The 26,436-nt window shown below is 36.4% G+C and overlaps 1 protein-coding gene across 4 annotated transcripts in view; it reads right to left on the bottom strand.

Annotated features, from left to right (window-relative positions):
- The window catches only part of RALGAPA1 (Ral GTPase activating protein catalytic subunit alpha 1), a 142,167-nt gene extending 118,111 nt beyond the window's left edge, over positions 1-24,056 (bottom strand). For all 4 annotated transcript variants that reach the window (XR_014492269.1, XR_014492270.1, XM_083360894.1 and 1 more), the window contains exons 1-12: positions 23,678-24,056; positions 18,557-18,667; positions 16,942-16,991; positions 15,388-15,445; positions 14,126-14,169; positions 13,323-13,500; positions 11,769-11,884; positions 10,851-10,989; positions 9,360-9,568; positions 8,877-9,116; positions 5,118-5,309; positions 896-1,033 (exon numbers count right to left, since the gene is read on the bottom strand). Coding sequence is in view for 2 of the 4 variants with exons in the window: in XM_083360894.1 (XP_083217020.1) it covers positions 896-1,033; positions 5,118-5,309; positions 8,877-9,116; positions 9,360-9,568; positions 10,851-10,989; positions 11,769-11,884; positions 13,323-13,500; positions 14,126-14,169; positions 15,388-15,445; positions 16,942-16,991; positions 18,557-18,667; positions 23,678-23,783 (1,581 nt within the window). In the remaining 2 variants the exon portion in view is untranslated. The remainder of the gene's footprint in view (positions 1-895; positions 1,034-5,117; positions 5,310-8,876; positions 9,117-9,359; positions 9,569-10,850; positions 10,990-11,768; positions 11,885-13,322; positions 13,501-14,125; positions 14,170-15,387; positions 15,446-16,941; positions 16,992-18,556; positions 18,668-23,677) is intronic.
- Positions 24,057-26,436: the final 2,380 nt, after the last annotated feature.

Genomic DNA, 26,436 nt, shown 5'->3' with positions numbered 1-26,436 from the left:
GGCAAGAATTATGGGAAAGGAATAGGAAGCTTACATTAGCTACTGCGTATAAAGAAAACCTATATAAGATGTTCTATAGGTGGCACATCCCCCCTATGAGATTAGCTAAAATGGATAAAAAGATTTCACCAAAATGTTGGAAATACAAAGAATTGCTAGGGACCTTCTATTGTATGTGGTGGGAATGTTCAAAAGCACAAAACTTTTGGCATTTGATAAAACAGTGGCTAGAAGAGATACTAATGCAGAATATCGAGTCAAAGCCAGAACTCTTTCTGCTGGGTATTACCAAGGACAAATACAATAAAGGATCCCTATATCTATTATTATACATGCTAACAGCAGCAAGATTAGTCTTTGCACAAAGATGGAAAGGTAAGGAGACACCCTCAGAAGAAGTAATAAATAAGATTTTATCCTGTGCTGAAATGGATAGGTTGATGTTAGAACTCAAGGATAAGAGTGAAACAGATTATTATGAAATCTGGAATAAATTGTATAATTGGTCGGGAAAAAAATATGGAAAAACTTTCGGATCTAGCAAAACATATTAAGAAAGATACGGGTCGAAGGAAAAATATTAAAGTGAAAACTAAGAATACAAATGATGGGACCTACCAGAGAGAATACTGAAAACAGAAACATTTGTTTGAATATATGGATTATGAATTATAGAAACTAATTGTTAATGATTTCTCTTTATAAATGCAAACCTAGCAAACACAGTTAACCTATTATGTGACTTATGTTTTAAAAAATCAATAAAGCATAATAATAATAATTTTTTTTTAGTTCTAGTGCATCCATTTATGCTCAGAAAAGATGTTTGCAAAAGACACAAGATAAGAACCCTGGAAAATGTTATGAAGGCAATCAAAAAGAAATACATGCTTACTTGTAGTACTGCTTGTATTCCAGCTCGTATACCTTGTTCCAGGTTGTCTAATTCAGATGTTTTATAGGGAACTTCCTGATAACAACCATTTCTTGTCCAGTTTGAATTTCGAATAGGACAGGAACTACCTGTATTTTCCTAAAACAGACGTGATTATTTCTTTCCAAATATCCACAGATATACACAGGGATACACACAGTTTAAATTTTATTGTTGTTCTGAATTCTCTCTGATTAGCAGTCCAAAAACAACAAGGAATTATTTCTAGTCTCTTAACATTATCAGCATTCAGTAAAAGTATAAAAGTATCAACCTAGCAACTGTCAGCTTCTAAGGAAATCTTCAGATAGATAGCTGGGTTACATCTGTTGCAACCAACAATATTTTTCTTAAAGAACAGTAATTATAATCTAATTATCATTGAACTTTTAATAATAATAATAATAATAATAATAATAATAATAATAATAATAATAATAATAAAGTTGGAAGGGACCTTGGAGGTCATCTAGTCCAACCCCCTGCTCAGGCAGGAAACCCTATAACATTTCGGACAAATGGCTATCCAGTCTCTTCTTAAGAACTTCCAGTGTTGGAGCATTCACCACCTCTGGAGGCAGGCTGTTCCACTGATTAATTGTTCTAACTGTCAGGTAGTTTCTCCTTAGTTCTAGGTTGCTTCTCTCCTTGATTACTTTGGGTGCTTTGGAGAATAGCTTGAGTCCTTCCTCTTTGTGACAGCCCCTGACATATTGGAACACTGGTATCATGTCCCCACTCGTCCTTTTCTTCATTAAACTAGACATACCCAATTCCAGCAGCCGTTCCTTATATGTTTTAGTCTCCAGTCCCCTAATCATCTTTGTTGCTCTTCTCTGTACTCTTTCTAGAGTCTCAACGTCTTTTTTACATCGTGGTGACCAAAACTGGATGCAGTATTCTAAGTGTGGCCTTACCAAGGCATTGTAAAGTGGTATTAATACTTCACGTGATCTTGATTCTATTCCTCTGTTAATGCAGCCTAGAACTGTGTTGGCTTTTTTGGCAGCTGCAGCACACTGCTGGCTCATATTGAAGTGATTGTCCACTAGGACTCGGAGATCCCTCTCACAGTTACTACTATTGAGCAAGGTACCCCCTATACTATACCTGTACATTTGTTTTTTCTTGCCTAAATGTAGAACCTTACTTTTTTCACCATTGATTTCATTTTGTTAGATAGCGCCCAGTGTTCAAGTCTGTCCAGTTCCTCCTGTATCTTAAGCCTGTCTTCTGGAGTGTTCGCTGTTCCTGCCAGCTTGGTGTCATCTGCAAATTTGATGAGTTCCCCATTTATCCCTTTGTCTAAATCGTTGATGAAGATGTTGAAGAACACTTGGCCCAGAACAGAGCCCTGAGGCACTCCACTACATACTTCCCTCCATGTAGATGCGGTTCCATTGAGGACCACACGCTGAGTACGGCCGGTCAGCCAGCTATGAATCCATCTGGTGGTGATTCTGTCTAACCTGCATTTTTCTATTTTATGAAGTAGAAGGTTGTGATCTACCTTATCAAATGCCTTACTGAAGTCCAAATAAATTATATCCACAGCATTCCTCTGATCCACTAATTTTGTCACGGTCAAAGAATGCAGTAAGATTTGTCTGGCATAATCTGTTTTTGACAAACCCATGTTGGCTTTTGTACTACATTTCTCTTGGACTCTATCCCACGGGTCCCCAAACCCTGATCCATGGATTAGCACCAGTCAGCGGCATGCTAGAAACCAGTCTGCGCAAACAAGTGAAGCCCAATCCATGGGATGCAGGCAGCACACGAAACCACACCTCCTCCAATCCATGGAAAAATCTCTCTCCACAGAACCAGTCCCTCGTGCCCAAAAGGTTGGGGGCCGTTGCTCTATCCCATATAGCATGTGCAAATATATTTGTAATTAAGAGCAGGACCTCATACTATTAATGAAATTAATTGCAATTTTCAAACAATATGCCAGATAGTCTTTTAATTTATCACAATAAACTCTGTTGTTTCTTCTAGGAGAAAATGACTCCATTGCTACTACCATCATCAAACTTCAATAATGTACTGCTATTATAAACTATGATTATATTCACACTATACATTCCTCAACCATATAAAGATTTTTTTTAAAAAAAGATATTTATCTGATCACACAGAAAATGATGAAAATCTCATGACCAATCATATGTGAACAGAATTAATTTGCACCTTCCCCACTTCTTGAAGAACTGGGTTTTATTTAAAAACAGCTACAGGTGAAACTCGAAAAATTAGAATATCATGCAAAAGTTCATTTATTTCAGTAATGCAATTTAAAAGGGGAAACTAATATATGAGATAGACTCATTATATGCAAAGCAAGATAGTTCAAGCCATGATTTGTCATAATTGTGATGATTATGGCGTACAGCTCATGAAAACCCCAAATCCACAATCTCAGAAAATTAGATTACATGCAATCAATAAAACAAGGAGTATACATAGAACAATATCGGACCTTTGAAAAATATAAGCATGCATATGTACTCAGTACTTGGTTTGGGCCCCTTTTGCAGCAATTACTGCCTCAATGCGGCGTGCCATGGAAGCTATCAGCCTGTGGGACTGCTGAGGTGTTATGGAAGACCAGGATGCTTCAATAGCGGCCTTCAGCTCTTCTGCATTGTTCGGTCTCATGTCTCTCATCTTTCTCTTGGCAATGCCCCACAGATTCTCTATGGGGTTCAGGTCAGGCGAGTTTGTTGCCCAATCAAGCACAGTAATCCCACGGTCATTGAACCAGGTTTTGGTGCTTTTGGCAGTGTGGGCAGGTGCCAAGTCCTGCTGGAAAATGAAGTCAGCATCCCCATAAAGCTCGTCTGCAGAAGGAAGCATGAAGTGCTCCAAAATCTCCTGGTAGATGGCTGTGTTGACCCTGGGCTTAATGAAGCACAGTGGACCAACACCAGCAGATGACATGGCTCCCCAAATCAACACAGACTGTGGAAACTTCACACTGGACTTCAAGCATCTTGCAGTGTGTGCCTCTCCATTCTTCCTCCAGACTCTGGGTCCTTGGTTTCCAAATGAGATGCAAAAGTTGCTCTCATCAGAAAAGAGAACTTTGGACCACTGAGCAACAGACCAGGTCTGTTTTTCTTTAGCCCAGGTAAGATGCTTCTGACGTTGTTTGTTGTTCAGGAGCGGCTTGACAAGAGGAATATGACATTTGAAGCCCATGTCCAGGATCCATCTGTGTGTGGTGGCTCTTGATGCACTGACTCCAGCCTCAGTCCACTCCTTGTGAAAGTCCCCAACACTTTTGAATGGCCTTTTCCTGACAATCCTCTCCAGGCTGCAGTCATCCCTGCTGCTTGTGCACCTTTTTCTTCCACCCTTTTCCCTTCCACATAACTTTCTATTAATGTGCTTTGATACAGCACTTTGGGAACATCCAACTTCTTTTGCAATTACCTTTTGAGGCTTTCCCTCCTTATGGAGGGTGTCAATGATGGTTTTCTGCACAACTGTCAGGTCAGCAGTCTTCCCCATGATTGTGATTCCTACTGAACCAGACTGAGAGACCATTTAAAGGCTCAGGAACCCTTTGCAGGTGTTATGGCTTAATTAGCTGATTAGAGTGGGACACTTTGAGTCTAGAATATTGCACCTTTTCACAATATTCTAATTTTCTGAGATTGTGGATTTGGGGTTTTCATGAGCTGTACGCCATAATCATCAGAATTATGACAAATCACGGCTTGAACTATCTTGCTTTGCATGTAATGAGTCTATCTCATATATTAGTTTCCCCTTTTAAGTTGCATTACTGAAATAAATAAGCTTTTGCACGATATTCTAATTTTTTGAGTTTCACCTGTATTATCGATTCTGGAACCTACAAAATATGGAGGAAATATAATCCATGAACATGATGTTTTAGTCTAAGAATGGCCTAACATTTCCAAAAATTTCAAAGATACATAGTAGTTCTTTGTCACTTAATCTTCAAATGAGCTTGTTAAGTGTAAAAACTGCATTATACACATTAATCTTGTATTTCCTTTTTTTTCTTTCTAGGAACAAGTTACAGTAGATAATTTTAAACTTGGATCTCACAATCATATTTTATACATTTACTTATATGTACAATGAATGAAGATGCTGTTACATACAGATGGAAAAAGAGAAATCAAAGAACGATTTCTGATGTTTTTACCTCCTCTCTCTCTTTTCCTTTCTCTAATGAATTATGTTCTGCAATATTTTCATCACTGTTTATGTTCAAAGATGAAACAATTTCTTCTGGTTCTTTCATGAATAACGGCTTTTCCTCCTGTTGGATCCATTCTTGATATACTTTAACCACTTTCCTCATGGCTGCTGCTTCACATATTGGCAATAAAAATGCCTAATTAAGGAGAAAAGGACACACAAATGATTCTTAGGTTTAAATTTAAGGGGTTTTCTTTAAAAGCCATTGAATTCTTTCAGTGACAGGAGCATACTGAAGGTATCATTTTCATTAGAAATGCAAAGCAACTCAGTTTGTTTTTGAAAGGAAACAGAAGAGCAAAGAAGCACAAAAATCAGAAACTGCCACCCAGTTTAGCAATTTATTATTTATGTCTATTATTTATAAAGGCCTTTATAGGTCTTAAAAAAGCAGAGCTGAAGACTCAGAGGCATTTGAAGAAGGAAAAAGGAAACCGTCTGTCAGAATCCATTTATATCACATTTCATAATTGTATAGGTAGAACAATGTGCTTATTCTGGGGATTCTGCCATCTCTCCGAAGGGGGGGGGGAGAGGATGGTTACTTAAGGCGATCTTCAAACAACAGGGAAACGGTTGATCTGGGGGAGGGAGGGGGAGACAGATCTGGATCGCATCTTCATTTACAACTGAAAAGGAAGAAGCAATAACAATAAAAACAAGGAGAGTTCCCTTTCCCACGGAAGGGCCTGACACCTAAGTAAATGATGGAAGCCTGACCAAATGGATGAGGGGAGGGGCTGAAATGGGAATGCTTTATATAGGATTGAAATGTAACTTTGTTAGATTCCGTCTTGTATTGCCACAATCGATTCCATCCTAGTAAACATTTTCCTTTTGGACTAAACTTGCATCCCAGAGTTCTAATTTCCTAAGATGTGGATTGAGGTGGGTCCTGACACCGTCATTGTAATATTGGTTAAAACACCGTTGTTAGATCCCACCTGACTGGAAAATTCCCATCCAATTTCCCATATCCCCTTTTTTAGGGAAGGTGGTAGAAAAGGTGGTTGCTGGCAGCTTCAGAGGACCTGGGTGAAACAGATTATCTGGACTCCTTCCAGTCAGGCTTCAGGCCGTTATGGGACAGAAACAGTACTGGTAGCACTTATGGATGATCTCTGGTGAGAGCGGAGTACAAGTAGTGCAACCATCCTTGCTCTCTCAGCAGACCTCTATCCTTTTGGGCTGGCTATAGGCTATAGGGGCTGGACAGCACAGTCTTGCGTTGGTTTGGCTCCTTTCTCCAAGGCTTCTAATCAGTGTTAATAGGGAGTGAGAGATCCAGCCCTTGGTGTGCTGCAGGGCTTGGTATTCTCTCCACTCCCTTTTTAATTTCTATAAGAAGCTGTTGGGTGAGATCATCTGTCACAATCGGTTGAAGTATCAGTATATTGATGATACTCAACTCTGTATCTCCTCCCTTGGTGACCCAGCTAATGCTGTTGCTGCCCTCTCGCAGTACCTGGAGGCTGGGAAACCTGATTGGAGGACAACATGCTTTGGCTGAACCCTGACAAGACTGAATGACTTTGGGTGCATGGAGATCCAAGATCTGGGATTTCGACATTATCAGTTCTGCATAGGGTGGCACTACCCCAGACAGACCCAGTGTGCAACTTGGGGATTCTCCTGGACTCGTGACTCCTGCTCAAAGAGTCTTTGCACAACTTCGCATTGTGAGTCAGTTGCATCCTTTCCTGGATCCGGCTTCCCTGTGCTCAGTCATTCAAGCCATGTCATCTCACGTCTGGACCACTGTAATGTGCTTCACATGGGGGTACCCTTGAAAAACATTTGGAACCTACAAGTGGTGCAGAGTTAGCAGCGTGGGCAGTCCTTGGCTGCCAGTTTGATTCTGGTGCAATTCATGGAGTTGGCATGAGTCCAGCTTGCCCAAGGAACTATCTCAGCCCAATGGGACTGGTCTGCTCCACTCATGAGGTCAGAGCAGGCATGCTACAGACCTGTCAGTCAAGAATTTCAGCTGGAGGAGAACCTTCTTGCCATGGCTCTTGCCCTTTGGAACATCTTCCCCTTCCCCACCAGGTGAGATCTGTTCTTACCCTCCTGACTTCCGTAAGAGTCAGAAGAACTGGCTCTGCCAGTTGGCTTGGGGCCCCAGCGTTGGAATATCACACTGGAGGTGGTTGATAGACCAATAACAAATCCCACTGCTTCCCCCCTGCACATCCTGCTCTCTCCCTTCCCATCTTTTGTTCATAAATTGTATTTTTATTGTTATTAAACTAATATATTTTTATGATTGTATTGCTTTTAACATTGTAAGCTGCCCAGAGTTGCCTTGCAGCGAGAGGGGCAGCTAGCTAGCTAGCTAGCTAGCTAGCTAAATAAATAAATAAATAAGCAAAACAAACAAACAAATAAATTAATTAATGGAAATCCCCCCCTCCTTTTATGTGCATTATGATGTTGCAAGCCCATGTGAAAGGGCAGAACTTGTGTTGCCACAACCATGATATTGCTTTTGACATTTTGATGATTTTGCAAAGAATACATATTATTAATGTGTGTATACATGAAAGCTAGCAGGAAAATTATAATTGATTTTTAGGGGAAAGATGGAAATAGAAATCAAATAGAAATAAATTAAGAATACCGGTATTAATACATAAAAATTAACACATGAATTGCAAAAAGTTAGCAACAGGTCTACCATTCTTGACAGCACTATGGAATAAATAGTTTTATCAACTGTTCTAATGAAAATCCTCATTCAGTAAAATTTCAAATAAAATGCTGTGTTTCCTGCATATAGTTCCAGTAGATATACAGGTATGCCCAAAATTTCCATTGCTAACCAAAACAGTTGTTAAAGTGAGTTTTGCCCCATTTTATGACCTTTCTTGCCATCGTTGCTAAGTGAATCACAGCAGTTGTTAAGTAAGTAACATGGTTCTTAAGAAAATCTGGATTCCCAATTGATTTTGCTTGTCAGATGGCTGCAAAAGATGATCACATGACCCTGGGACACTGCAACCATCACAAATACATATCAGTTGCCAAGCATCTGAATTTTGATCATGTGACCATGGGGATGCCTGCAATGGTCGTAAAAGTGAAAAATGGTCTAAGTCACTTTTTCCAGTGATTTTGTAACTTTGAACAGTCACAAAATGAGTGGTTGTAAGTTAAGGACTACCTATAATAATAATCTATGATTTGTGTTTATGTTATTATTGTTTTCTTGCTTTTAAAGCTGCAGGCTACCCAGAGTCTCCTGAGTCGTACAGCCTCTAAATCTATAAATAAATGACAGGACCCCTGTTATAGGATATGTGGGATTTCCCCCTCAGCTCCATTTGAAGAAAAAAGTTTATAATGTTTCACACATTAGACTCAACAACAACAATGTATTCCTAAAGGTTTTGTGGCATCTTATCTAATCAGCTAACAAAACACAAGTTTATGACTGGTAGAGCTGCCGTCCCTATTCATTGACCTGCATCTACAGCTTCAAAATTTTGTGATGTTATGCTTAATGTGTTTAAAGAGTATTCAGTTCAGGGAGACTGATACAAATTATTGTAAGTTGAGATTTTGCCTCTGACTATCTATAAATTAGGGATATAATAAAATCAATCTACATTTGGGAACATTATGTAAAACACAGAACAGATTCTATGATAAACATTGATTCAAACATAAATACTTTTCAGAAAGAAAGGATTTTTTTTTTTACCTGACGAAATATTTCTGTGAGAAAGTTAACATTACTCCTTTTAGAAGAAAAAACTTTTCGGACTATTTCAATGTCTGTAAGATGCTCCTCATCAATACTGCAAAGGCTGGAGGAACTAGGTTCTCTTTCAGTCAGTGTGCTTGTGTTAGAATGAGATTGTTCAGTTTCTGGATTTCTATCAGATCTATCAGTGGCGTCACTTCTGCTGTCTTCTCTGGACGCCAAGGTAGCAGCTGCTCTCTGAAATCAAAAATGAAGTGATAAATAAAAAGATCTCTTTTTTTGAAGAGGTCTGGCAGGTATTTTAGCCATTTATTTCCACTTGCAAAGCTTACTCTGCATTACAGACTGCTGTGAGGATAAAAGAGAAGGGGACCATATTTGCCATCTAGAATTATTTGGGGAAAAAGTGAGAAAAAAAATTAAATAAATAAGATCAGCTTTTTTCCCATTCAGTTGATCATCTCTCTTTCTTGGCTTTACCTGAATATTCTTTGGCACAATTTCCCCTTCCATTCCAGGAATCTGAGGTCCTGCAAGAGGTTTTGGCTCAAGCCAGAAAGACACCAACCATCTGATGACAATAACGCGAGCTTTAAGGAAAGGTTCCTTTGTGCAATATACTGTTTCATTTGTTTCAGTATCTTTCTTCATGATTATATAATGTGGCTTTGGTCTCATCTGAGGCATATCTGCAGGAGAAACAACGATAAAGTGAAAAAGATATCAAGCCAAAGTTAATTTTGGATAACTAGTTACCCAAATATGATAAAAATGCATAATGGCCAATATTTAAAGGTTTCAATGCAAACATGTCATAATTCTTCAGAAGATAAGGGACTGAGCTAGATGATCTCCAAAAAAAAAACAACCCCTTCTAATTCTTGTATTCTATGAAACATAAACAAATTATTTTATTTATTCAATGTGTATAGCTGCCATCTCAAATGGCTCTTAATGAAGCAGTTGTAAATATTCTAATATTCTATGTATGATTCTATTTCCATTCCTTGGAATTAGAAAAGCAGTTGAGAGGAATTAGAGGGACAGAATGGGAGGTACTAGAAGATTTGAGAGCCGAAAGGACAATGGAATATGCCATGGACTTGTAAGTTTACACCAAAAATCTTACTGGAATACAAGTCCATATCTTTGATGTAATGTTCTTCAATTGTTGTTGTTGTTAGTTGCGAAGTCGTGTCCGACCCATCGCAACCCCACTGACGTTCCTCCAGGCTTTCCTGTCCTCTACCATCTTCTGGAGTCCATTTAGGCTCACGCCTACTGCTTCAGTGACTCCATCCAGCCACCTCATTCTCTGTTGTCCCATTCTTTTCTTGCCCTCAATCTTTCCCAGCATTAGGCTCTTCTCCAGTGAGTCCTTCCTTCTCATTAGGTGGCCAAAGTATTTGAGTTTCAACTTCAGGATCTGGCCTTCTAAAGAGCAGTCAGGGTTGATCTCCTCTAGGACTGACCGGTTTGATCGCCTTTCAGTCCAAGGGACTCGCAGGAGTCTTCTCCAGCACCACAGTTCAAAGGCTTCAATTCTTTGGTGCTCAGTTCTTCAATTAGAGGTCTGTAACTACCTATTCAATGAGCAACCATTTCCCTGAAATGGGTTTGCTTTCTTCTTACAGTAGTAGAAAGTTATCTCAATTGCAATTTAGCAAACTGCAAATTGTTTTTAAAAATAATCAGAAGTTTTTAATCAAATCTAACTGAAATATCCTTTGCTAAATATGGACCTGTGAGCTGGATCTTTCCTTGTCATGTGCAGGCTTGTTAAAAAACCATGTGATATGACGCTGCGGTTCTTTATAATGACCATCAAGTTAATACTGCCCTTTATAATGTGATACTTAATAAAATATTAACTTGCATGAGATACCTGCCACACAAATCAGTAAGGCATTGTTTTTTCATTTCTATTAAAACCAGGAAAATGCTTCTCAGAAATACTGAAATAATGCTTACCGAGTACTGGGTTATACAAGCTGTTTTCCTTACACATATTTGGGAAAATATAAGGCAAGTAATATTTCTTAAAATGTGAAAATAAGAATGAAAATCCCTTTTCTTGATTTTCTCTGTTCTTCCATTCCAGACTTTTGACCTATAATATGAATGTTGGATTATTTATATCTATTTCAGAGGCAGATATAATGCAATTATATATTTCAAATATCAACTCTCTATGCTATTAATAGTTATTTTCACTTATTTCCATCTGTTTCCTTCTGCATTTTAGTATGTTCCTATATTAAGCTGACCAGATTTGTGATTTTATTTCTTCTTAATCTCTGGGTCCTTCAGCAAGATATAGTAACAGCTCTTCAGTGTGACTGCATCTTGACTGAATTTTCAATAAGATGGGGTTGAAATTCTGACCTTATTTCATTTATTTTCAGGAACTGAAAAACAAAGTATAACTTCAGGGGCAGGAAAGACAATTACCACCATCAATTTCCCCATCAGAAGGATTGTGGAAGTTTATTTTTATAATATATATTGTGTTTTTGTTTATAATTGTTTATACAACTTGTAAACTGTTTTTGGGGGGGGCTATTACTGTGAAATCTTAATAAAAATTATTGTAATAAATAAAGATATCTTCCCTCATTTATAGAATTTAAAGAACCATATTTATGTAAATAATGTGATTAGTAAATAACTAATAGTTATTGTAACATTTATAATGTACATAATATACATTATATTTATTAATTTTAACCAAATATTTCAATTCCTAATAATTAAAAATACTTATAAATGTAAGTTAATTTTATTAGAGAACAAAGATATCTGCATTAGATTGAATCTCATCCAATTACTAATTTTGGTTTAAGTTGGAAAACCAATCTCTCTTCCCCCACCCAAATACAACCAACTTACCTGAATTACTAAGTATTTTAAAAGTGCTTCTAAAAAATAGCTTGTCAGATCATCCTGTCCTTTATCTCCTGACTGTGGAGGGACAAGTGGAGTAATTTCTTCTACTGTCACTTGTGCTGTTCGATAATAAATATTAAGATAATTTAAGTTGGCAAAAGCCTAAAATGGACTTCTATCAGCTTATATACAGTACATAATCACACAATGAAACTTATTTAGATGCAGCATTAGAAGAATATTAATTTGTACAATTTTGACAAATATGAATTGTATTCTTCAGGGTATTATTCATAATCCTGTAACATTTAGGACCATCCCAGTTTCTCTCAAGAATACACAGATTACAAACATCAGAAATAGTGTGCTTAATACTTACTGAGGAACATAAAGAAAATGCTGTCCAGCTTGCTAGGCTTTTTTATTTTATTTAATAGTCTACTTAATTTAATGTTCTGTCTTTCTGTTCAAATAAGCACTTAATGTGGTTAAGAGTAATTAGAATACAGAACACACAGAGTTTGATGGGTGACTGTGGGGTTGGACTATAGAGGCCTTTGCCATAATTCAGCATTATCTATTCATGGTTGTTTTTTCAGTATGTACCTCCATCCCTTCCATTCCCACAATCATTCAAAACCATCAACAAAATATATATAATTGTTAAATCTCAAGTAAATGTAATGGTTTTTTGTTAACCAAGCAAACCAAATTATGTCTCTTGATACTGTTCCTAGAAGCTTGATACTGTTCCGAGGAGCCTTGGTGGAGCAGTGGGCTAATGTCTCCTTAAGTAACACCAGCTGCCTGCAAGGTTCGCATCCCATCAGGCTCAAGGTTGACTCAGCCTTCCATCCTTCTGAGGTAGGTAAAATGAGGACCCAGATTGTTGGGGGCAATAAGCTGACTTTGTAATAATGCCGCTTGGGGGGTGTATGAAAGCCCTAATAAGCAGGCATATACATAGAATGAAGGCTACTGCTAAGCTTGTAAGCCGCCCTGAGTCTTCGGAGAAGGGCAGGATATAAATGGAATTAAAATAAATAAATAAAATAAATAAAATAAAGCAAAAAGTCAGTACAGTCCAAGTACAAATGAAAGCAATGTGTAGGCTCTCTCTTCTACACTTGACCAACTGACCTCTGAAATTCTGAGCATTTATAAGAAGGCATTTGCCCTTGGATGTTAGTTCATGGTCAGGCTCACATCAAAAACAACTAGCAAACAAATAAAAGCAAACTGTGCAGATCTTGCAGCACAAATATGAATTTGGTATTCTGTATAAAATGATCCTGACACAGTTGGCTGGTTGATATTTTGCATCAATTAAAGTTCACATGAAACACATCGATATACTGAGGAGGTTTCAGCCCTCACAAGGGACAGGAATATATATACTCCTTACTGTATACATAATGACTGACATACTCCAACAGAGCACTAATTCCAAGGATGCAAAAACACTATAAAACTAGGAATTACTTCTGAGTTAATACATTTGAGATTATAGTAACCATCACAATTTCTTTATTTTGAAAATGCACCTTTTATACTTACTTTCTTGTACATTTAGCACAGGATTTATGAGAATATCTAGTGTCTGAGGACCATGTTCAGACTGTGGTGGTGGAAATCCAGGGATTAAACAAGAAAACATACACAACTGTTCTTTACTACAATTATTTTGAAGTGCTTGCAACCATAAGAGGAATAGACGGACACCTTCACGACGAATCTTAAATAATGAGATAAAAAGAGTTTAAATTTCACATTTATTTACTGATATATTTGAATAGTTCAGTTATATTATTCCACTGCTAAAATAACAATTAGAGATACTCCCAATGCATTAAATGAGACATCTTGAACAAGATTTTTAAAGTTCTGACCCAATACAGGTAGTCCTCAATTTACTATCACAATTGGGACCAAAATTTCCACTGCCAAGCAAGGCAGCTTTTAAGTGAGTCACACACAATTTTACAATCTTTTTTTGCCATGGTTAGAGAATCACTGCAGTTATTAAGTGAATCATAAAATTGCTAAGTGAATCTGGCTTCCCCCATTGACTTTGCTTGTCAGAGATTGGCTGTTAAGGTTGCAAATGGCAATCTCATGACCCAGGACACTGCAGCAATAAATACATGCCAGTTGCCAAGCACTTGCATTTTGATCATGTCACTGTGGGATGTTATGACAGTCATAAGTGTGAGGAATGGCAATAAGTCACTTTTTTTCAGTGCTGCTATAACTTAGAATGGTTGCTAAATGAATAGTTGTAAATCAAGGATTAGCTGTGTTACAAAAAATATCCATGTCTCCAGTTCTTAGATTTTATATCTAAAACATTTTAATCATACCTTTAAAGAATTCCCTGTGTGAAGTAATTTCTTTAAAATTAAGCCTGAAAAACAGAAAACATATAGTCAATATTCATCCCTTTACAGGTAAGACAGAACTGTGAGAGTTGTCGGTCAGACTCGATAAAGTCTTTTTAACAAGTCCTTGGCAATCTCTATATTACTTTTGGTGAGCTTAATTCCAACTGGTAATAGGCTAAATACCAGAAGTGACAAAAGATCACCTTTTTACCCACTGAATAAGACAAGACCTTTATTTTTGAAACAAACACAACATACACAATAATATATTTTTGATAGCTTTAAAAAATCATCTTTTTTGAAAGAAAAAATGTACCACTAATAGATTTTATATCGGCATTACAGGATTATACTAACAATAGGAGGTTAATTCTTTATAAAATATTAAGATTGCAATTTAAATTAAATTAATAAACATAAATAATATAACACCCATATATAAATAAGTATTCATATAGAATCTTATAGAAGAGACTATTTCTAGCTCAGGGTTGAACTGTGGGGTCCTTGGTGCTCTCTGAGCTTGGTTTTTTTTTCTTGCAGATGTTTCATTATCAAATTAAGTAATATTATCAATGCACTGATAATGAAACAACTGCAAGAATAAAACCAAGCTCAGAAAACACAAGGAAGGAACCCACAGAAACTTTCTTAACCTATTTCAATTAGTTACAAAAGACATTCCTGTAAACTCTTATCAAGAAGTAAATAACTTATGGCCTTCTAGCTATTGCTATATGTACCTTCCCTAATCTAGGATTGCAGTTCATAATACTTAGAGGACCACAGGTTCCCATTATTTGCTCTAAGGCAGACATGTCAAACTTGTGACGTCGTGCAACATACCGGGACGGTTTTGCCATTGCCAGCAATGGGGCGGGCGCAGCTTCCGCATGACGCATCCAGCCCATGGGCCGGCAGCTCGACACCCCTGCTCTAAGGCAATGTCTTCTATCTTTACATTCCTCCTATTATTTTCCTCATCCATACTGGACCCACTATTGATTAATATGTGTCTAGCATTGCAATCACACTAAAGAATACCATCACTTCAATAAATCACATTGGATTTATTCACATTAGTTCTGAAATCTCTCTAGTTTTTAGAACTGTCAAACTTTTTCCTGCTAAGATGATAGTGTAATCAAGTTTTTAAACCACACTGACATTAAATTCAAAATAGGGGTCAAGGACAGAAAAATTATTACTAGGCAAGGCCTGACTCAAAGGCAAATACATACCAATACTGTGAAATTGCCATCTCTGGTGAATTCTTTCTGGAAGAAGTTGTAAAATTTTCTACAAAACAGAATGAAAACAAATCAATCACTAGGAATGGAAACAAATAGCCATTGTGATAAAATTAAGTAAAATCCATTAAATAAAGTAATACGTAAATTGTCTATATCTAAAACATTAAGACCATAGTTTGCATGTTTATTATTTCAGTTAAGACACTTATGTCCTGCTTTTCATTGTAGAGATCTATTTCTAGATTCTATTAAGCTTTTTTATTTGAATAATTTTTTTCCATTGCAGTATTCAACATCAGAATAGCTTGAAAAATGCAAAAACTAATCATGCCATTTCACTAATTAAAAATAACATATTTTGAAATAATAAAATTGTTATTTTGTGAATAATGAGATTTATAGGTGCATATATAGGAAACATTAAATTGCTCTGGTTATTGTGAATGCACACATTACAGTTTGCTCTTGTCCCATGCTTAGCCATGATGTATTAATGAAATTTGTGATATAGATGTCTAAAGGCAATTTGGATTTTCAAATTAACACACAAATGATATAACATGTTGTGCAAATACATCTACTGTAGCTGCCTACTTTGAGATCTCAAACTCTGACAATTTGCAACAAATATGTATGACTGCCATGGGGCTAAAGCAAATTGACATTCCAGACTAGTCTAAGTTTTATTTTGTGAAAAATCTGAATAATTTCATATGTTGAAAGCAAAAAATGATTTCTCAATATTTATTGTTTAATTCAAATTATTTGAAAATTCTACTTTTTCAAGAAAGCTGAAAGGAAGGAAAGAAATTGTGTATGTGCTATCTACAGTTATTAGAATATAGAATACAGCAGACCTCAACAAACAGATCTGAGCACACTCCATGAGCAGAGTGCAGACACCAACACTATAAACAGAATCTCCCCACCCCAGCATCTCCATCCTGACAATGTTGGCAGTTGGCCAACGAAAGCTTGACTTTTTAGCAATAAAAACTGTTTTAGTTTTTAATTCCATCCCAGTGTTTGTTCGTTTGTTAATTTTAACATGCCTGGGATTCGTATTTTTAATCTTATCAAGGAATAATATAGAATTCTATACATAAAACACACAATTATTGTAATACAAAGAAACTTATGAATAGAAGAGATAGGATTTGCTTTGCAAATTTCCACATTTTTAATAAAGTGCTTAGGAGTTAATTTCACGTGTTTTTAAATTTGAAGATAATGCTATTAGCAGTAAATGAGAAGTATTTTTGAATACACAAGTTTCTGTTTCACCTAAAACAACTATCTTGATTGTGTCCCAAGATAACCTTCTCTACAACCCTCTCTTTTTTGGCATTTGATTTCTGCCAGTGTTGAAAGAGAAAGAAAGAGAAGCTAATTAAAACCTAAAGTGTAAAAAACATGGAATTATTAGAGTATAAATTCTAGATTTTTACAAGTTTTCACTTATACTATAAGAAAATATATATCACAAGTTCACCAAAATAAATTTATATTCATGGTACAGTAGAAGTAATTGTATATCCATACCTCAAAAATAAAAAGTATAGCATCTAGTTCTTCTCTTTGAGATTTGTGACCTAAACAGAAGAGAAAAGGGTAGGTTACAGCAATTGAAGATTAAATGAAGAAAATACGCTTAGTGCTACGACACAATGAATTCCATTCAGAAAAATATTTTCTTCCAATACACTGTGTAAGATTTACATCAGCGATCTAGAGGAAAAGGTAGAACAGCAAGACCTGATCCATTTGATTCTCTCCTAAAAAAATGGGTTCTGGTGTTTGCTATTCTATCCACTATCTCATAGGTAAAATCAGAAAGCAAAAATATCTACAAATGGATAAAAAATATCTGCCATTTTGCCATTTGTAATCAAGTTTCAGTTTATACAATTCCATACCCATTTTATTTATTTATTCATTTATTTAAGTGACAAACTTTGACTAGGCTCTTAAATAAGAAGTGCAAACTCTGATTGCCACCTATCTGCTTTAGTATTCTTTTTTCCCCCCAATGTTGTTGACATAAGAATTTTTAATGATGGATCAACAAGTTCATACAGAGTCTTCAGCTTATAACCATTCATTCAGCAACCATTCAAAGTTGCAATGGCACTGAAAAAAGTGACTTATGACCAGTGCTCACACTTACAACCATCTCAGCATCCCCCCAACGTCATGTAATCAAAAATTCAGGTGCAACTGGCATGTATTTATGATGGTTGCAGCATCTCTGGGTCATGCAATTGCCATTTGTGACTTTCCCGGCCTGCTTCTAACAAACAAAGTCAATGGGGGAAGTCAGATTGGTTAGCATGATTCACTTAACAACTGCAATGATTTGCTTAACAACAAAGCAAAGAAAGTCATAAAATAGGGCGCAACTCAACTGTGGTCAAAAGTCGAGGACTATCTGTATTAAAATCAAACTGACATGAAAGTCAATGTAATTTAAATACAAACTTTTGTTTGTCTGAACAACTGGAACTGAAAACAAGTAAATTGAAGTCATACTGATATTCACAAATCAGTGAACAGGTTTGTTTTTTTTTAAAAAATAATAATAATCAAATTATCAGGTTTTAATTACTGAGTAAACATTGGCAAGGAACTTTTGATGGCTAAACCACAATAATGTGCTCAGTTACAAAGCTGTCGTATTTGTTTTATATGCTGCTCTTTCTTTTCAGAAGTTCAAGGTTGAAAGGATAGAACATTATGTATACTACCTTGAATTGTACAAAATAAAGGTATAATAAACCAACTAATCAGAACACAACACTATTTTTCCCAATATCAACAATATCAACTTGTGAGGTAGGCTGAGCTAATAACATGCTAATGATTAATAGTCATCCATTAAGTTTTCAGGACAAATCTGAACCGGGCCACCATGATGCCAATCCAACACTTATATCACATTGGTTTATTATCATACGTAACGTTTTACTAATATGTATTAATACAACCATAAAGTAGTTTCTTATTAATGTGTATCAATAGGATTAATCATAGCAGTAAATAGTTCTAAACTGAAATCTTTTGGTAAATCTTCTCAATAAATTCCGTTTATACAAAAAAATTATACATTTCAAAAACCAGGACTACAAATGGAGATTATATATTTAACTTGTGTTCTTACCTTTCTGTTTCAGACTTATTTCAATAGTCACAAAATTTTCAAAAAACACATAATATATGTGTGAAAAATGTAATTCAAAAAACTGCTTAAGGTCAATAGATTCTGAATTCTCTGCAAAATAAGTAGGACATAATGTTAATGTATATAATATTTTAAAACAAGCTAATTAATGAAAATATGCTAATCAATATAGAACAAAAACTTTTTACAAATAAAAACAAATCTATAAAATTGTTATGGTATATTTTAACAGTATATAAAACAAGGCCTTCATGGAACAACAGGAGCAAAAACAGTTTTATCTTCTATGTATAAGCTAATACATACCGTATCACATTTCGGATATTAGCAATCATAAGCTTAGTGCAGATAGGCTATTGCTCATGTTCTCACCACTCTGTTATTGTGTATAAGTGAGGTAATTATTTAGTAGATAAAAGCTCCACAGTCCTATTAATTTAAGAGGCACTAGGCAAAACAACTTTAAATATCAAGTTCATTTGTTTTGTCAAACTTGCAATAAAATTGAGGTGCATGTTTTGACTGGCTGAAGATTTCATTTGCCCTTTGATGATATACAGGAGAGTATTTTTGATAAAACTGGCACAGCTAAGACAAACTAAATTTGTTTTACTTTAATTTTTCCTTCTGTTACATTATGGAAGCAAATTTTTCAGAGACCTCAGTTATGTACCTCTGACTGAAAATATGATTAATAAATTAAGCTAATTTCCTAATAACAAACACAGCTACAGAGAAGATCATTTTGTAATATAATCATGACACATTTTTTCCAAGATTTGGTATTTGGTGTTAAGATACCATCAACTTCTTTGGCCTAAAATAGTCATTAAAATTTCTTAAAGTTTGAAGATTCAATTAGTTATATGAACTAACTGAGCCTTAGGATCAATACCAAGGAACTAAAAAATGTCCTGCCATAAAGGTAAATCAGGACTATTTACTTATTTTAAACATGAAGTTGAATTTTCTTTTTCTAACCCAAAGAAATATTGGCAAAAATATTTCAAATATTTCATTTGTTTTATTTCATTCTCTTCATGCTTTAAAACATACTTTGCTGTATTAACCTGACTGTTTTTAAAGTGCCCATGAGCACATAATTCTTCAGGAAAAGGAACATCACAATTAATAAAAACAGAATGCATATTTCTCCTGTAAATGTCTTATGGAATTTCCATATTCAGAACTATAATCTCCTATGCAGTACAGTGTCTTTATATCTTCTATCTCTTTTAAACTTTTTAAAATTATTTTTTGGTAAATGGGAACAAAATTTGAAAGCATGTTTCATTTATCTTGAGTGTTTTATCCAATATGTTAATTTTCATTTTTAACATTATAGACATTTGAGCATTGAAGACACTCACCCGAATATCAAATTAATAAAATAAGCTAATATGCTGATCACTTTTGATAGTATATTTCAAATAATTGTCTACCAGATCAAATCTATCCTAAAAATATGATTTAGACAGTGTGAATTTCTAAAATGAGGTGCCTTTTAACATGTGTTTCTCTTTTTAACCTATAAACGATATATAAGCAAAAAAGTTAAGATTTGTTTTAAAAGTACTTCATTAACTAGAATGCAGTCATTTTATCAGTAACTCTGACAGGCTTTATATGAATGCAGGACAATCTTTTTTAAAGAAATAAAACTTTTTTTGGGGGGGTTGGATTTAAATAAGTTCTTAACACATTTTTAGTATTGTATTCTTGGGCATAATTATTTAATTCTTTTTAATCTCTTAACTTTTGTATTTACATTTTGATATTTATTGCCCTGTACATCGCCCTGAGTCCTTCGGGAGAAGGGCGGTATAAAAATTTAATAAATAAATAAATAAATAAATAAATAAATAAATAAATAAATAAATAAAACCTATTAAAAACAGCTTAAAATATAATAACAAAAAGACAGGGAAGAGTCCAGTCTAAATTTATACTAGCCGTTTAACAAGCTCCATGCTTCCGTGGGATCCCCAGGCTCAATGGCAAAACCAAGTTTTGAGAGCTTTCCAAAATTGAAAATAAAATTTGACAGAGGTTGTTCAACACTTGCATTTATTGGTATACATATACAGGTAGTCCTCATTTAGCAACCACAACTAGTACTGGCAACTGTACTATTAAGCAAAGTAGTTGCTAAGTGAAAACATGACTACACTTATCAGCAACCTTTTGCTTTATAGATCTGTGATGGTCATAAATGCAAGGACTGGTAATAAAGTTACTTTCTCATCAACTAAGAATGGTTTCTAAGTGAGGCAGTTGCTGAATGAGTACTACCTATATATTGGAACTTGATGGCAAGAGTACTGAAGATTTTGTTAAAAATAAGAAACAGAAACAGAAGAAGCTTCTACATGATGTCTACTTATTTTAAAATTTCAAGATTTAGAGGAATGCCTTATCCATATGTCTGTCCTAAAGACCGTGTACAGAGGCACCTAAAGTCTGAAGAACTTGTATGGAAAGGAAAGCTTTTCATTAGTGGCTCTGCTTTGTAATCACTTTCCTAAAATGTTCTAATGTTCATATTATATTGGAGAAAGGATCTAACATTGCTAATTGCTATATTCTTTTTGTGTTTGATTTTTATAAATTAAATAATAGGTAAAGGTAAAGGTTCACCCGCACATGCGTGCTAGTCGTTTCCAACTCTAGGGGCCGGTGCTCATCTCCATTTCAAAGCCGAAGAGCCAGCGCTTGTCCGAGGACTTCTCCGTGGTCGTGTGGCCGGCATGACTAAACGCCAAAGGCGCACAGAATGCTGTTACCTTCCCACCGTAGTGGTCCCTATTTTTCTACTTGCATTTTTACGTGCTTTCGAACTGCTAGGTTGGCAGAAGCTGGGATGAGTAACAGGCGCTCACTGTGTTACGCGGCACTCGGGATTCAACCCGTCAAACTGCCGACCTTCTGATCAACAAGCTCAGCGTCCTAACCCACTGAGCCACCGCATCCCTAATTAAATAATACATACTATTAAATGACTAACATAATAAATAAGATTGCATATTAAAATTAATACAGCAATTTGGCTTGTCCAAATGGTATATTTTATAAATACAATTTGCCCTAGGGAATGCTTGTTAAACATATTGCCTATTATTTAATTATTTAGAAAATGTAAACCTTATACACACACCGAATGGCCTTAGCTGTTTACAATGTACAACAAAATGTGTATAAGTAATAATAGATATACAATGCAAAATAGAAATAATGGCATTAAAAGACATGAGAAATAAGTGTGGTGTGTGTGTGTGTGTGTGTGTGTGTGTGTGTGTGTAACCTTTCTTAAACTATAATAAGGACCACATTTCCCTCAACTTTGGTGCTAATTTATGCACATAATAGAGTTCCTAACATGGAGAAAACTGAATGTTATTAACCTGAAAACATACATGTTTCTACATGTATTGTTTTAATTATATTCATTTTATAAAACATTCTTCTTAGAAGTGGAAATTGCAAAAATACATTTTAAAGTTTACAGGAAATTTAGTAAACAATTTATTTCATTTAAACACTAATGCCTATCAAGTCTTAGAATGTAATGCTATTGCCAGTAAAGGTTCTACTTTTACCACCAAATCTAAAAGCCAAACCATTTCAGAGTGTATATGTTATGTAAGTTTAATTGGACTGAGAAAACTACATTTAGACAGGCCTATTCTTCATCTGACTGTTTTATTGGTTGAAACAATTGTCAAGAGAGATTATAGAATCTACTTTTCAACAAACTATATTCATTTTCTTGGTAATGCCATTCTTGTAACATTACAGAAAATGTTATAATTCAATAGCAGAACAAATGCTTTGCATTCCAAAAATTCTAACACCAGCTACTGGAATCTCCAGATAACATTGGCAAACATTTTATCTGAAAACTTATCTGAAGCATTAATTACTTGTTGTACCAACAATCAGATGCTTTATAAGGCAACCTATAATGTATAAATCCTTATCATAAAGCAAAGTCACAACACTACCCCAGAAGTTTACAATTTTGCAAATATAAGAATCAAGATTAATTAGATTCCATGCTGCTGAAGCCAAAGTTTTAGTAAATGTATTTGTCTCTTAAGATGTCAAAATATTCTCGTCTGACCCAACAGCATTAACACAGCACCCTTTCTGGAAATTGTCAGAAATTGAAACAGCGATCAGAAGAAACAGTAAATTGTCATTAAATTGAACAGCAAGGAGAAACAAAGACACACAAAACAAATCTCAGTATAAAGGGACTGCCCAGGTGGACACTTCATGCAACTACAAAAAAAACCCCAAACAATCCAGATCAACCAATATCTTTCTCTTTTCGACGTCTGAAGCATCAGAAAGCAGGGCAGCCTTTTCTGCAATCTAGACAACAGGTGCTAGACATTGTATAGCTGTACGCTGTACGGTAGGACCTTCTATATCAGGGGTCTTCAAACTTGGCCCTTTTATGACTTGTGGACTTCAAGTCCCAGAATTCCTCAGCCAGCTTTGCTGGCTGAGGAATTCTGGGAGTTGAAGTCCACAAGTCATAAAAGGGCCAAGTTTGAAGACCCCTGTTCTATATTAACCACAACAACGAAAGCAAGCTCCTAAATCGAGTTGAGGAAAGTACTTCCTATCCTACTGGAAAGCAGAATGAAATATTATGGCAAAGAGAAGCAGGAGGGAGTCTACCTCCTCTTGACACAGTGAGATAAACAAGGGCCGATGCATGCAATCTCAGGTCATTCCAGGTATCTCCTCCCTGCCTTTGGCCTCCCCTCCTGCCCTCAGTTGTCATGCCAACAAAGACTTGGCGCTTCTTCGGGCTCATCTCCGGGAGAAAAGCACCGTTTTTTCCACATCCCAAAGCCCGCTGACATCTGGTCCGCTGAAAGAATTCTCCTCCAAAAGAAGTAAAATGCTGAAAGAATTCTCCTCCAAAAGAAGTAAAAACGCTGCATAGGGGGGAAAAAGAAGGCTCCCTTGCGCAAACCGGGATTCGAACCTTCTTCCCTCGGGCTCCAGCTCAATTCCCGAGAGAAAAGAGACGAGACCCCGCGTCCCACCGCCTCCCCACCTCCTTAAAGGCCGCTTTCCCCTCCTCACCAATAACCACGCGCAGGTGCTTCAGCCGGGTTAGCGGGTCCTTGCGGGCATCCAGCACCTTCTGGGTGGATTTCCGCACATCGCCGTGCGGCTTCTTGGAGAACATCCCGACTGGCCAGCGCTCGGGGACGGCTCCTCGGGGCGCCCGACTCTTCGGCTCTTGGTGGCACCAATCGCCGCCGGGATCCCCCACCCCACCCCAGCCCACCCCAAAGCTAGGGAGGAGAGAGCTGCGGCCTTGAAATCCGGCCCCCCCTCCCCAATTCGGCTTTCCCTACATAGCCGAGGCGGCCGCCTCGAGGCTTCGAAGCAAGGGGGGGGTGCGGTCGGCGCAATCCCAGCGAAGGGCAGGACTGGGAGAGGGCTGGGTGGCTTTAGGCTTCCCCCCCGCGCAGCATCGCCTTACTCCTCCTCCTTCCCTACGCCCCTCGGTGCTGGTCTCCTTTCACGACAGCCGTCAGGCGCGGATTCGAAGGTCCCCATGACGACTTCTTTCCTTCGACGTCATAACTGGGAGACTCGGGAGGGCTGCTCTTTCCGCCTCGGCTCCATCGTCGCTTGCCTTTTTAGGTCATCGACAGTCTTTTGTTTTGACGGATTTGTGTTATGTGTGTGACAGTGATTAATATTTATGTGTATTTATATGTAAGGGCGTGTATGTATCGTTTTTATGTGTGTGTTATGTATGTGTACGCTTTTGAGAGCAGGCAACGGAATTTCATTTTTTTTATGTGTACCAGTGTGCCCACAGTAAAAAAATGACGTTGTCAATCTATTTATCTATCTAGTCTGGAATTCTGTTTTGCTCCTAGGAAGTCCCTTCTTTATTGATTCTATGCTAACGTTTTCCTGTTTTAGAAACGCAAAAGCCTAGACAACAGCCTAACAAAAGTGTTTCGTAATGATATACAACTCCGGAATTCAATATATAAAAATTGCCAGGAAAAGAAAAAAAAATGAAGCACAGATTTTTATTATTGGAACAATGTGGACTACCATATAGGATTTGCAAAAAAGAAATCTGAGCGATCACTCGATGGAAACACAGAACCAGAAAAACTCTCTGCTGCCATTTTATGATCCAGATTATATATTCAGAGTTCAATTATTCAAGTCAGGTCTATGGAGCTCCAATCATATGGCAGGTCCTTTGTTTTACATTTGGTAACTTATAAGATATAAAAAAACTCCAAATGTAAAAATCATCTGAGAGAATTCACTATATCCACTCTGCTCCACAGCAAATGATATACTATTGAGCAGCAGACAATATAGGGTACGTTGTTGCACTGGTATAATCATCCTCTGTCCTCTTACAGTGTGAACAGAAATTGGATGAACAATTTTCAGGCTTTATTAAGCTCTCTGGAAGTTTAAATGTGGTTCCTGATAATAATTTTGCCACTATATATGGCAAATAGTGACATGTACAAATCTTGGTTAGTCAAGATTTTAATGTCTTTTTCTTTCTGGGAAATATAAATGCTTGCTTGCTTATTTATTTCCAGCCTTTGTTGTTTTTACAAATAACTCGAGGCACTGAATATATCCAACACACCCTTCTATTTTCCCCACAACAACAACCCTGTGAGATGGGCTGGTAATGATCCATTATTGTGAAGTGTGTGTGTGTGTGTGTGTGAGAGAGAGAGAGAGAGAGGGGGGGGCACCTCTACCTATTGACTGACAATGAATGCATCTGGTTAAAAGGGACTTGCCCTGCTCCCTTGTTGGAAACAACTGCTAAATACCATCCATTTGTGTTTTCAGGTGAAGGAGAAGAAAAATAAGTAGATTTATGTTATGAAGGTGGTTAATGGTAATTTATTAAAATATTTCTGCTTTATTTTAATAATAATAGCATATACTAGTTCATAGGATTGCACATAATACTCTAGTAATACAGATGTGTGATTTTAGCACATCCTTCAAAATACTTCAATTCTTTACATAATTTTTTGGAGAGATGAATTATAGTTTCAGATTAAGATGTATGTGGTTTGAATATAGATATCTATATTATATTTCTCATCCATACAGGATACAGCTTTCTCTAAAATGGTTATCGTTCTATTGATTTTCATCTATGATACCTTATACCTTTAAGGGGCCACAGAAGAGATTTTTTTAAAATGTTTGTTTACAATAACTGTAGATCTATTCTTTTCCGTGGGCTTTCTTGCAGCCAAAGTTGCTTTGGGTTGCAGCTCAAAAATATAATGATCACATAACTGTGGGACACTGACAGTTGTAAATGCAAGGACTGATCATAAATCATTTCAGCACTGCTGTAATTTGAATGGCTGCTAAACAGGGCAGTTAAGTGAGCTCTTCCTTTATCTGGATTATCAAATTAAAACATACTAATATTGAAAACATGGAATTCTGCAATATGTATTTGTTTTATGTGAACATATTTACCATTTTGGGAAGTAAGTTCATCTTACAAATCAATTTATTTGGTCTAAAAATAATATTTCAAAGTAATGATTTTGAGTATTTTCCAATTTGCTGAAAAAATTAGGAATTAATGAGTCCTGCAAAACAATCCTTCCCCAAATTTTCTGTATTTGAGATTGGCCTCTGAGGGAGACATGGTTTTATGCCTTAATGTGGTAGCACAAACCAGCCAATTGCTAGTGACAAATTGTGATTAAAAAACCTCCATTTGGCGTGTTACGGGAATGTGTCGGCCCAAAAGGCGACACAGCAACTCACTTCGGCCTCTGGAAGCGCTATTGAGCTTAATTCTTTCAGCT

This window comes from Vipera ursinii, assembly GCF_947247035.1.
Source record: "Vipera ursinii genome assembly, chromosome: 1".
Taxonomy (NCBI): domain Eukaryota; kingdom Metazoa; phylum Chordata; class Lepidosauria; order Squamata; family Viperidae; genus Vipera; species Vipera ursinii.
The sequence above is the reverse complement of the archived record's forward strand: the minus strand, read 5'-3'. Positions and strand labels throughout refer to the sequence as shown.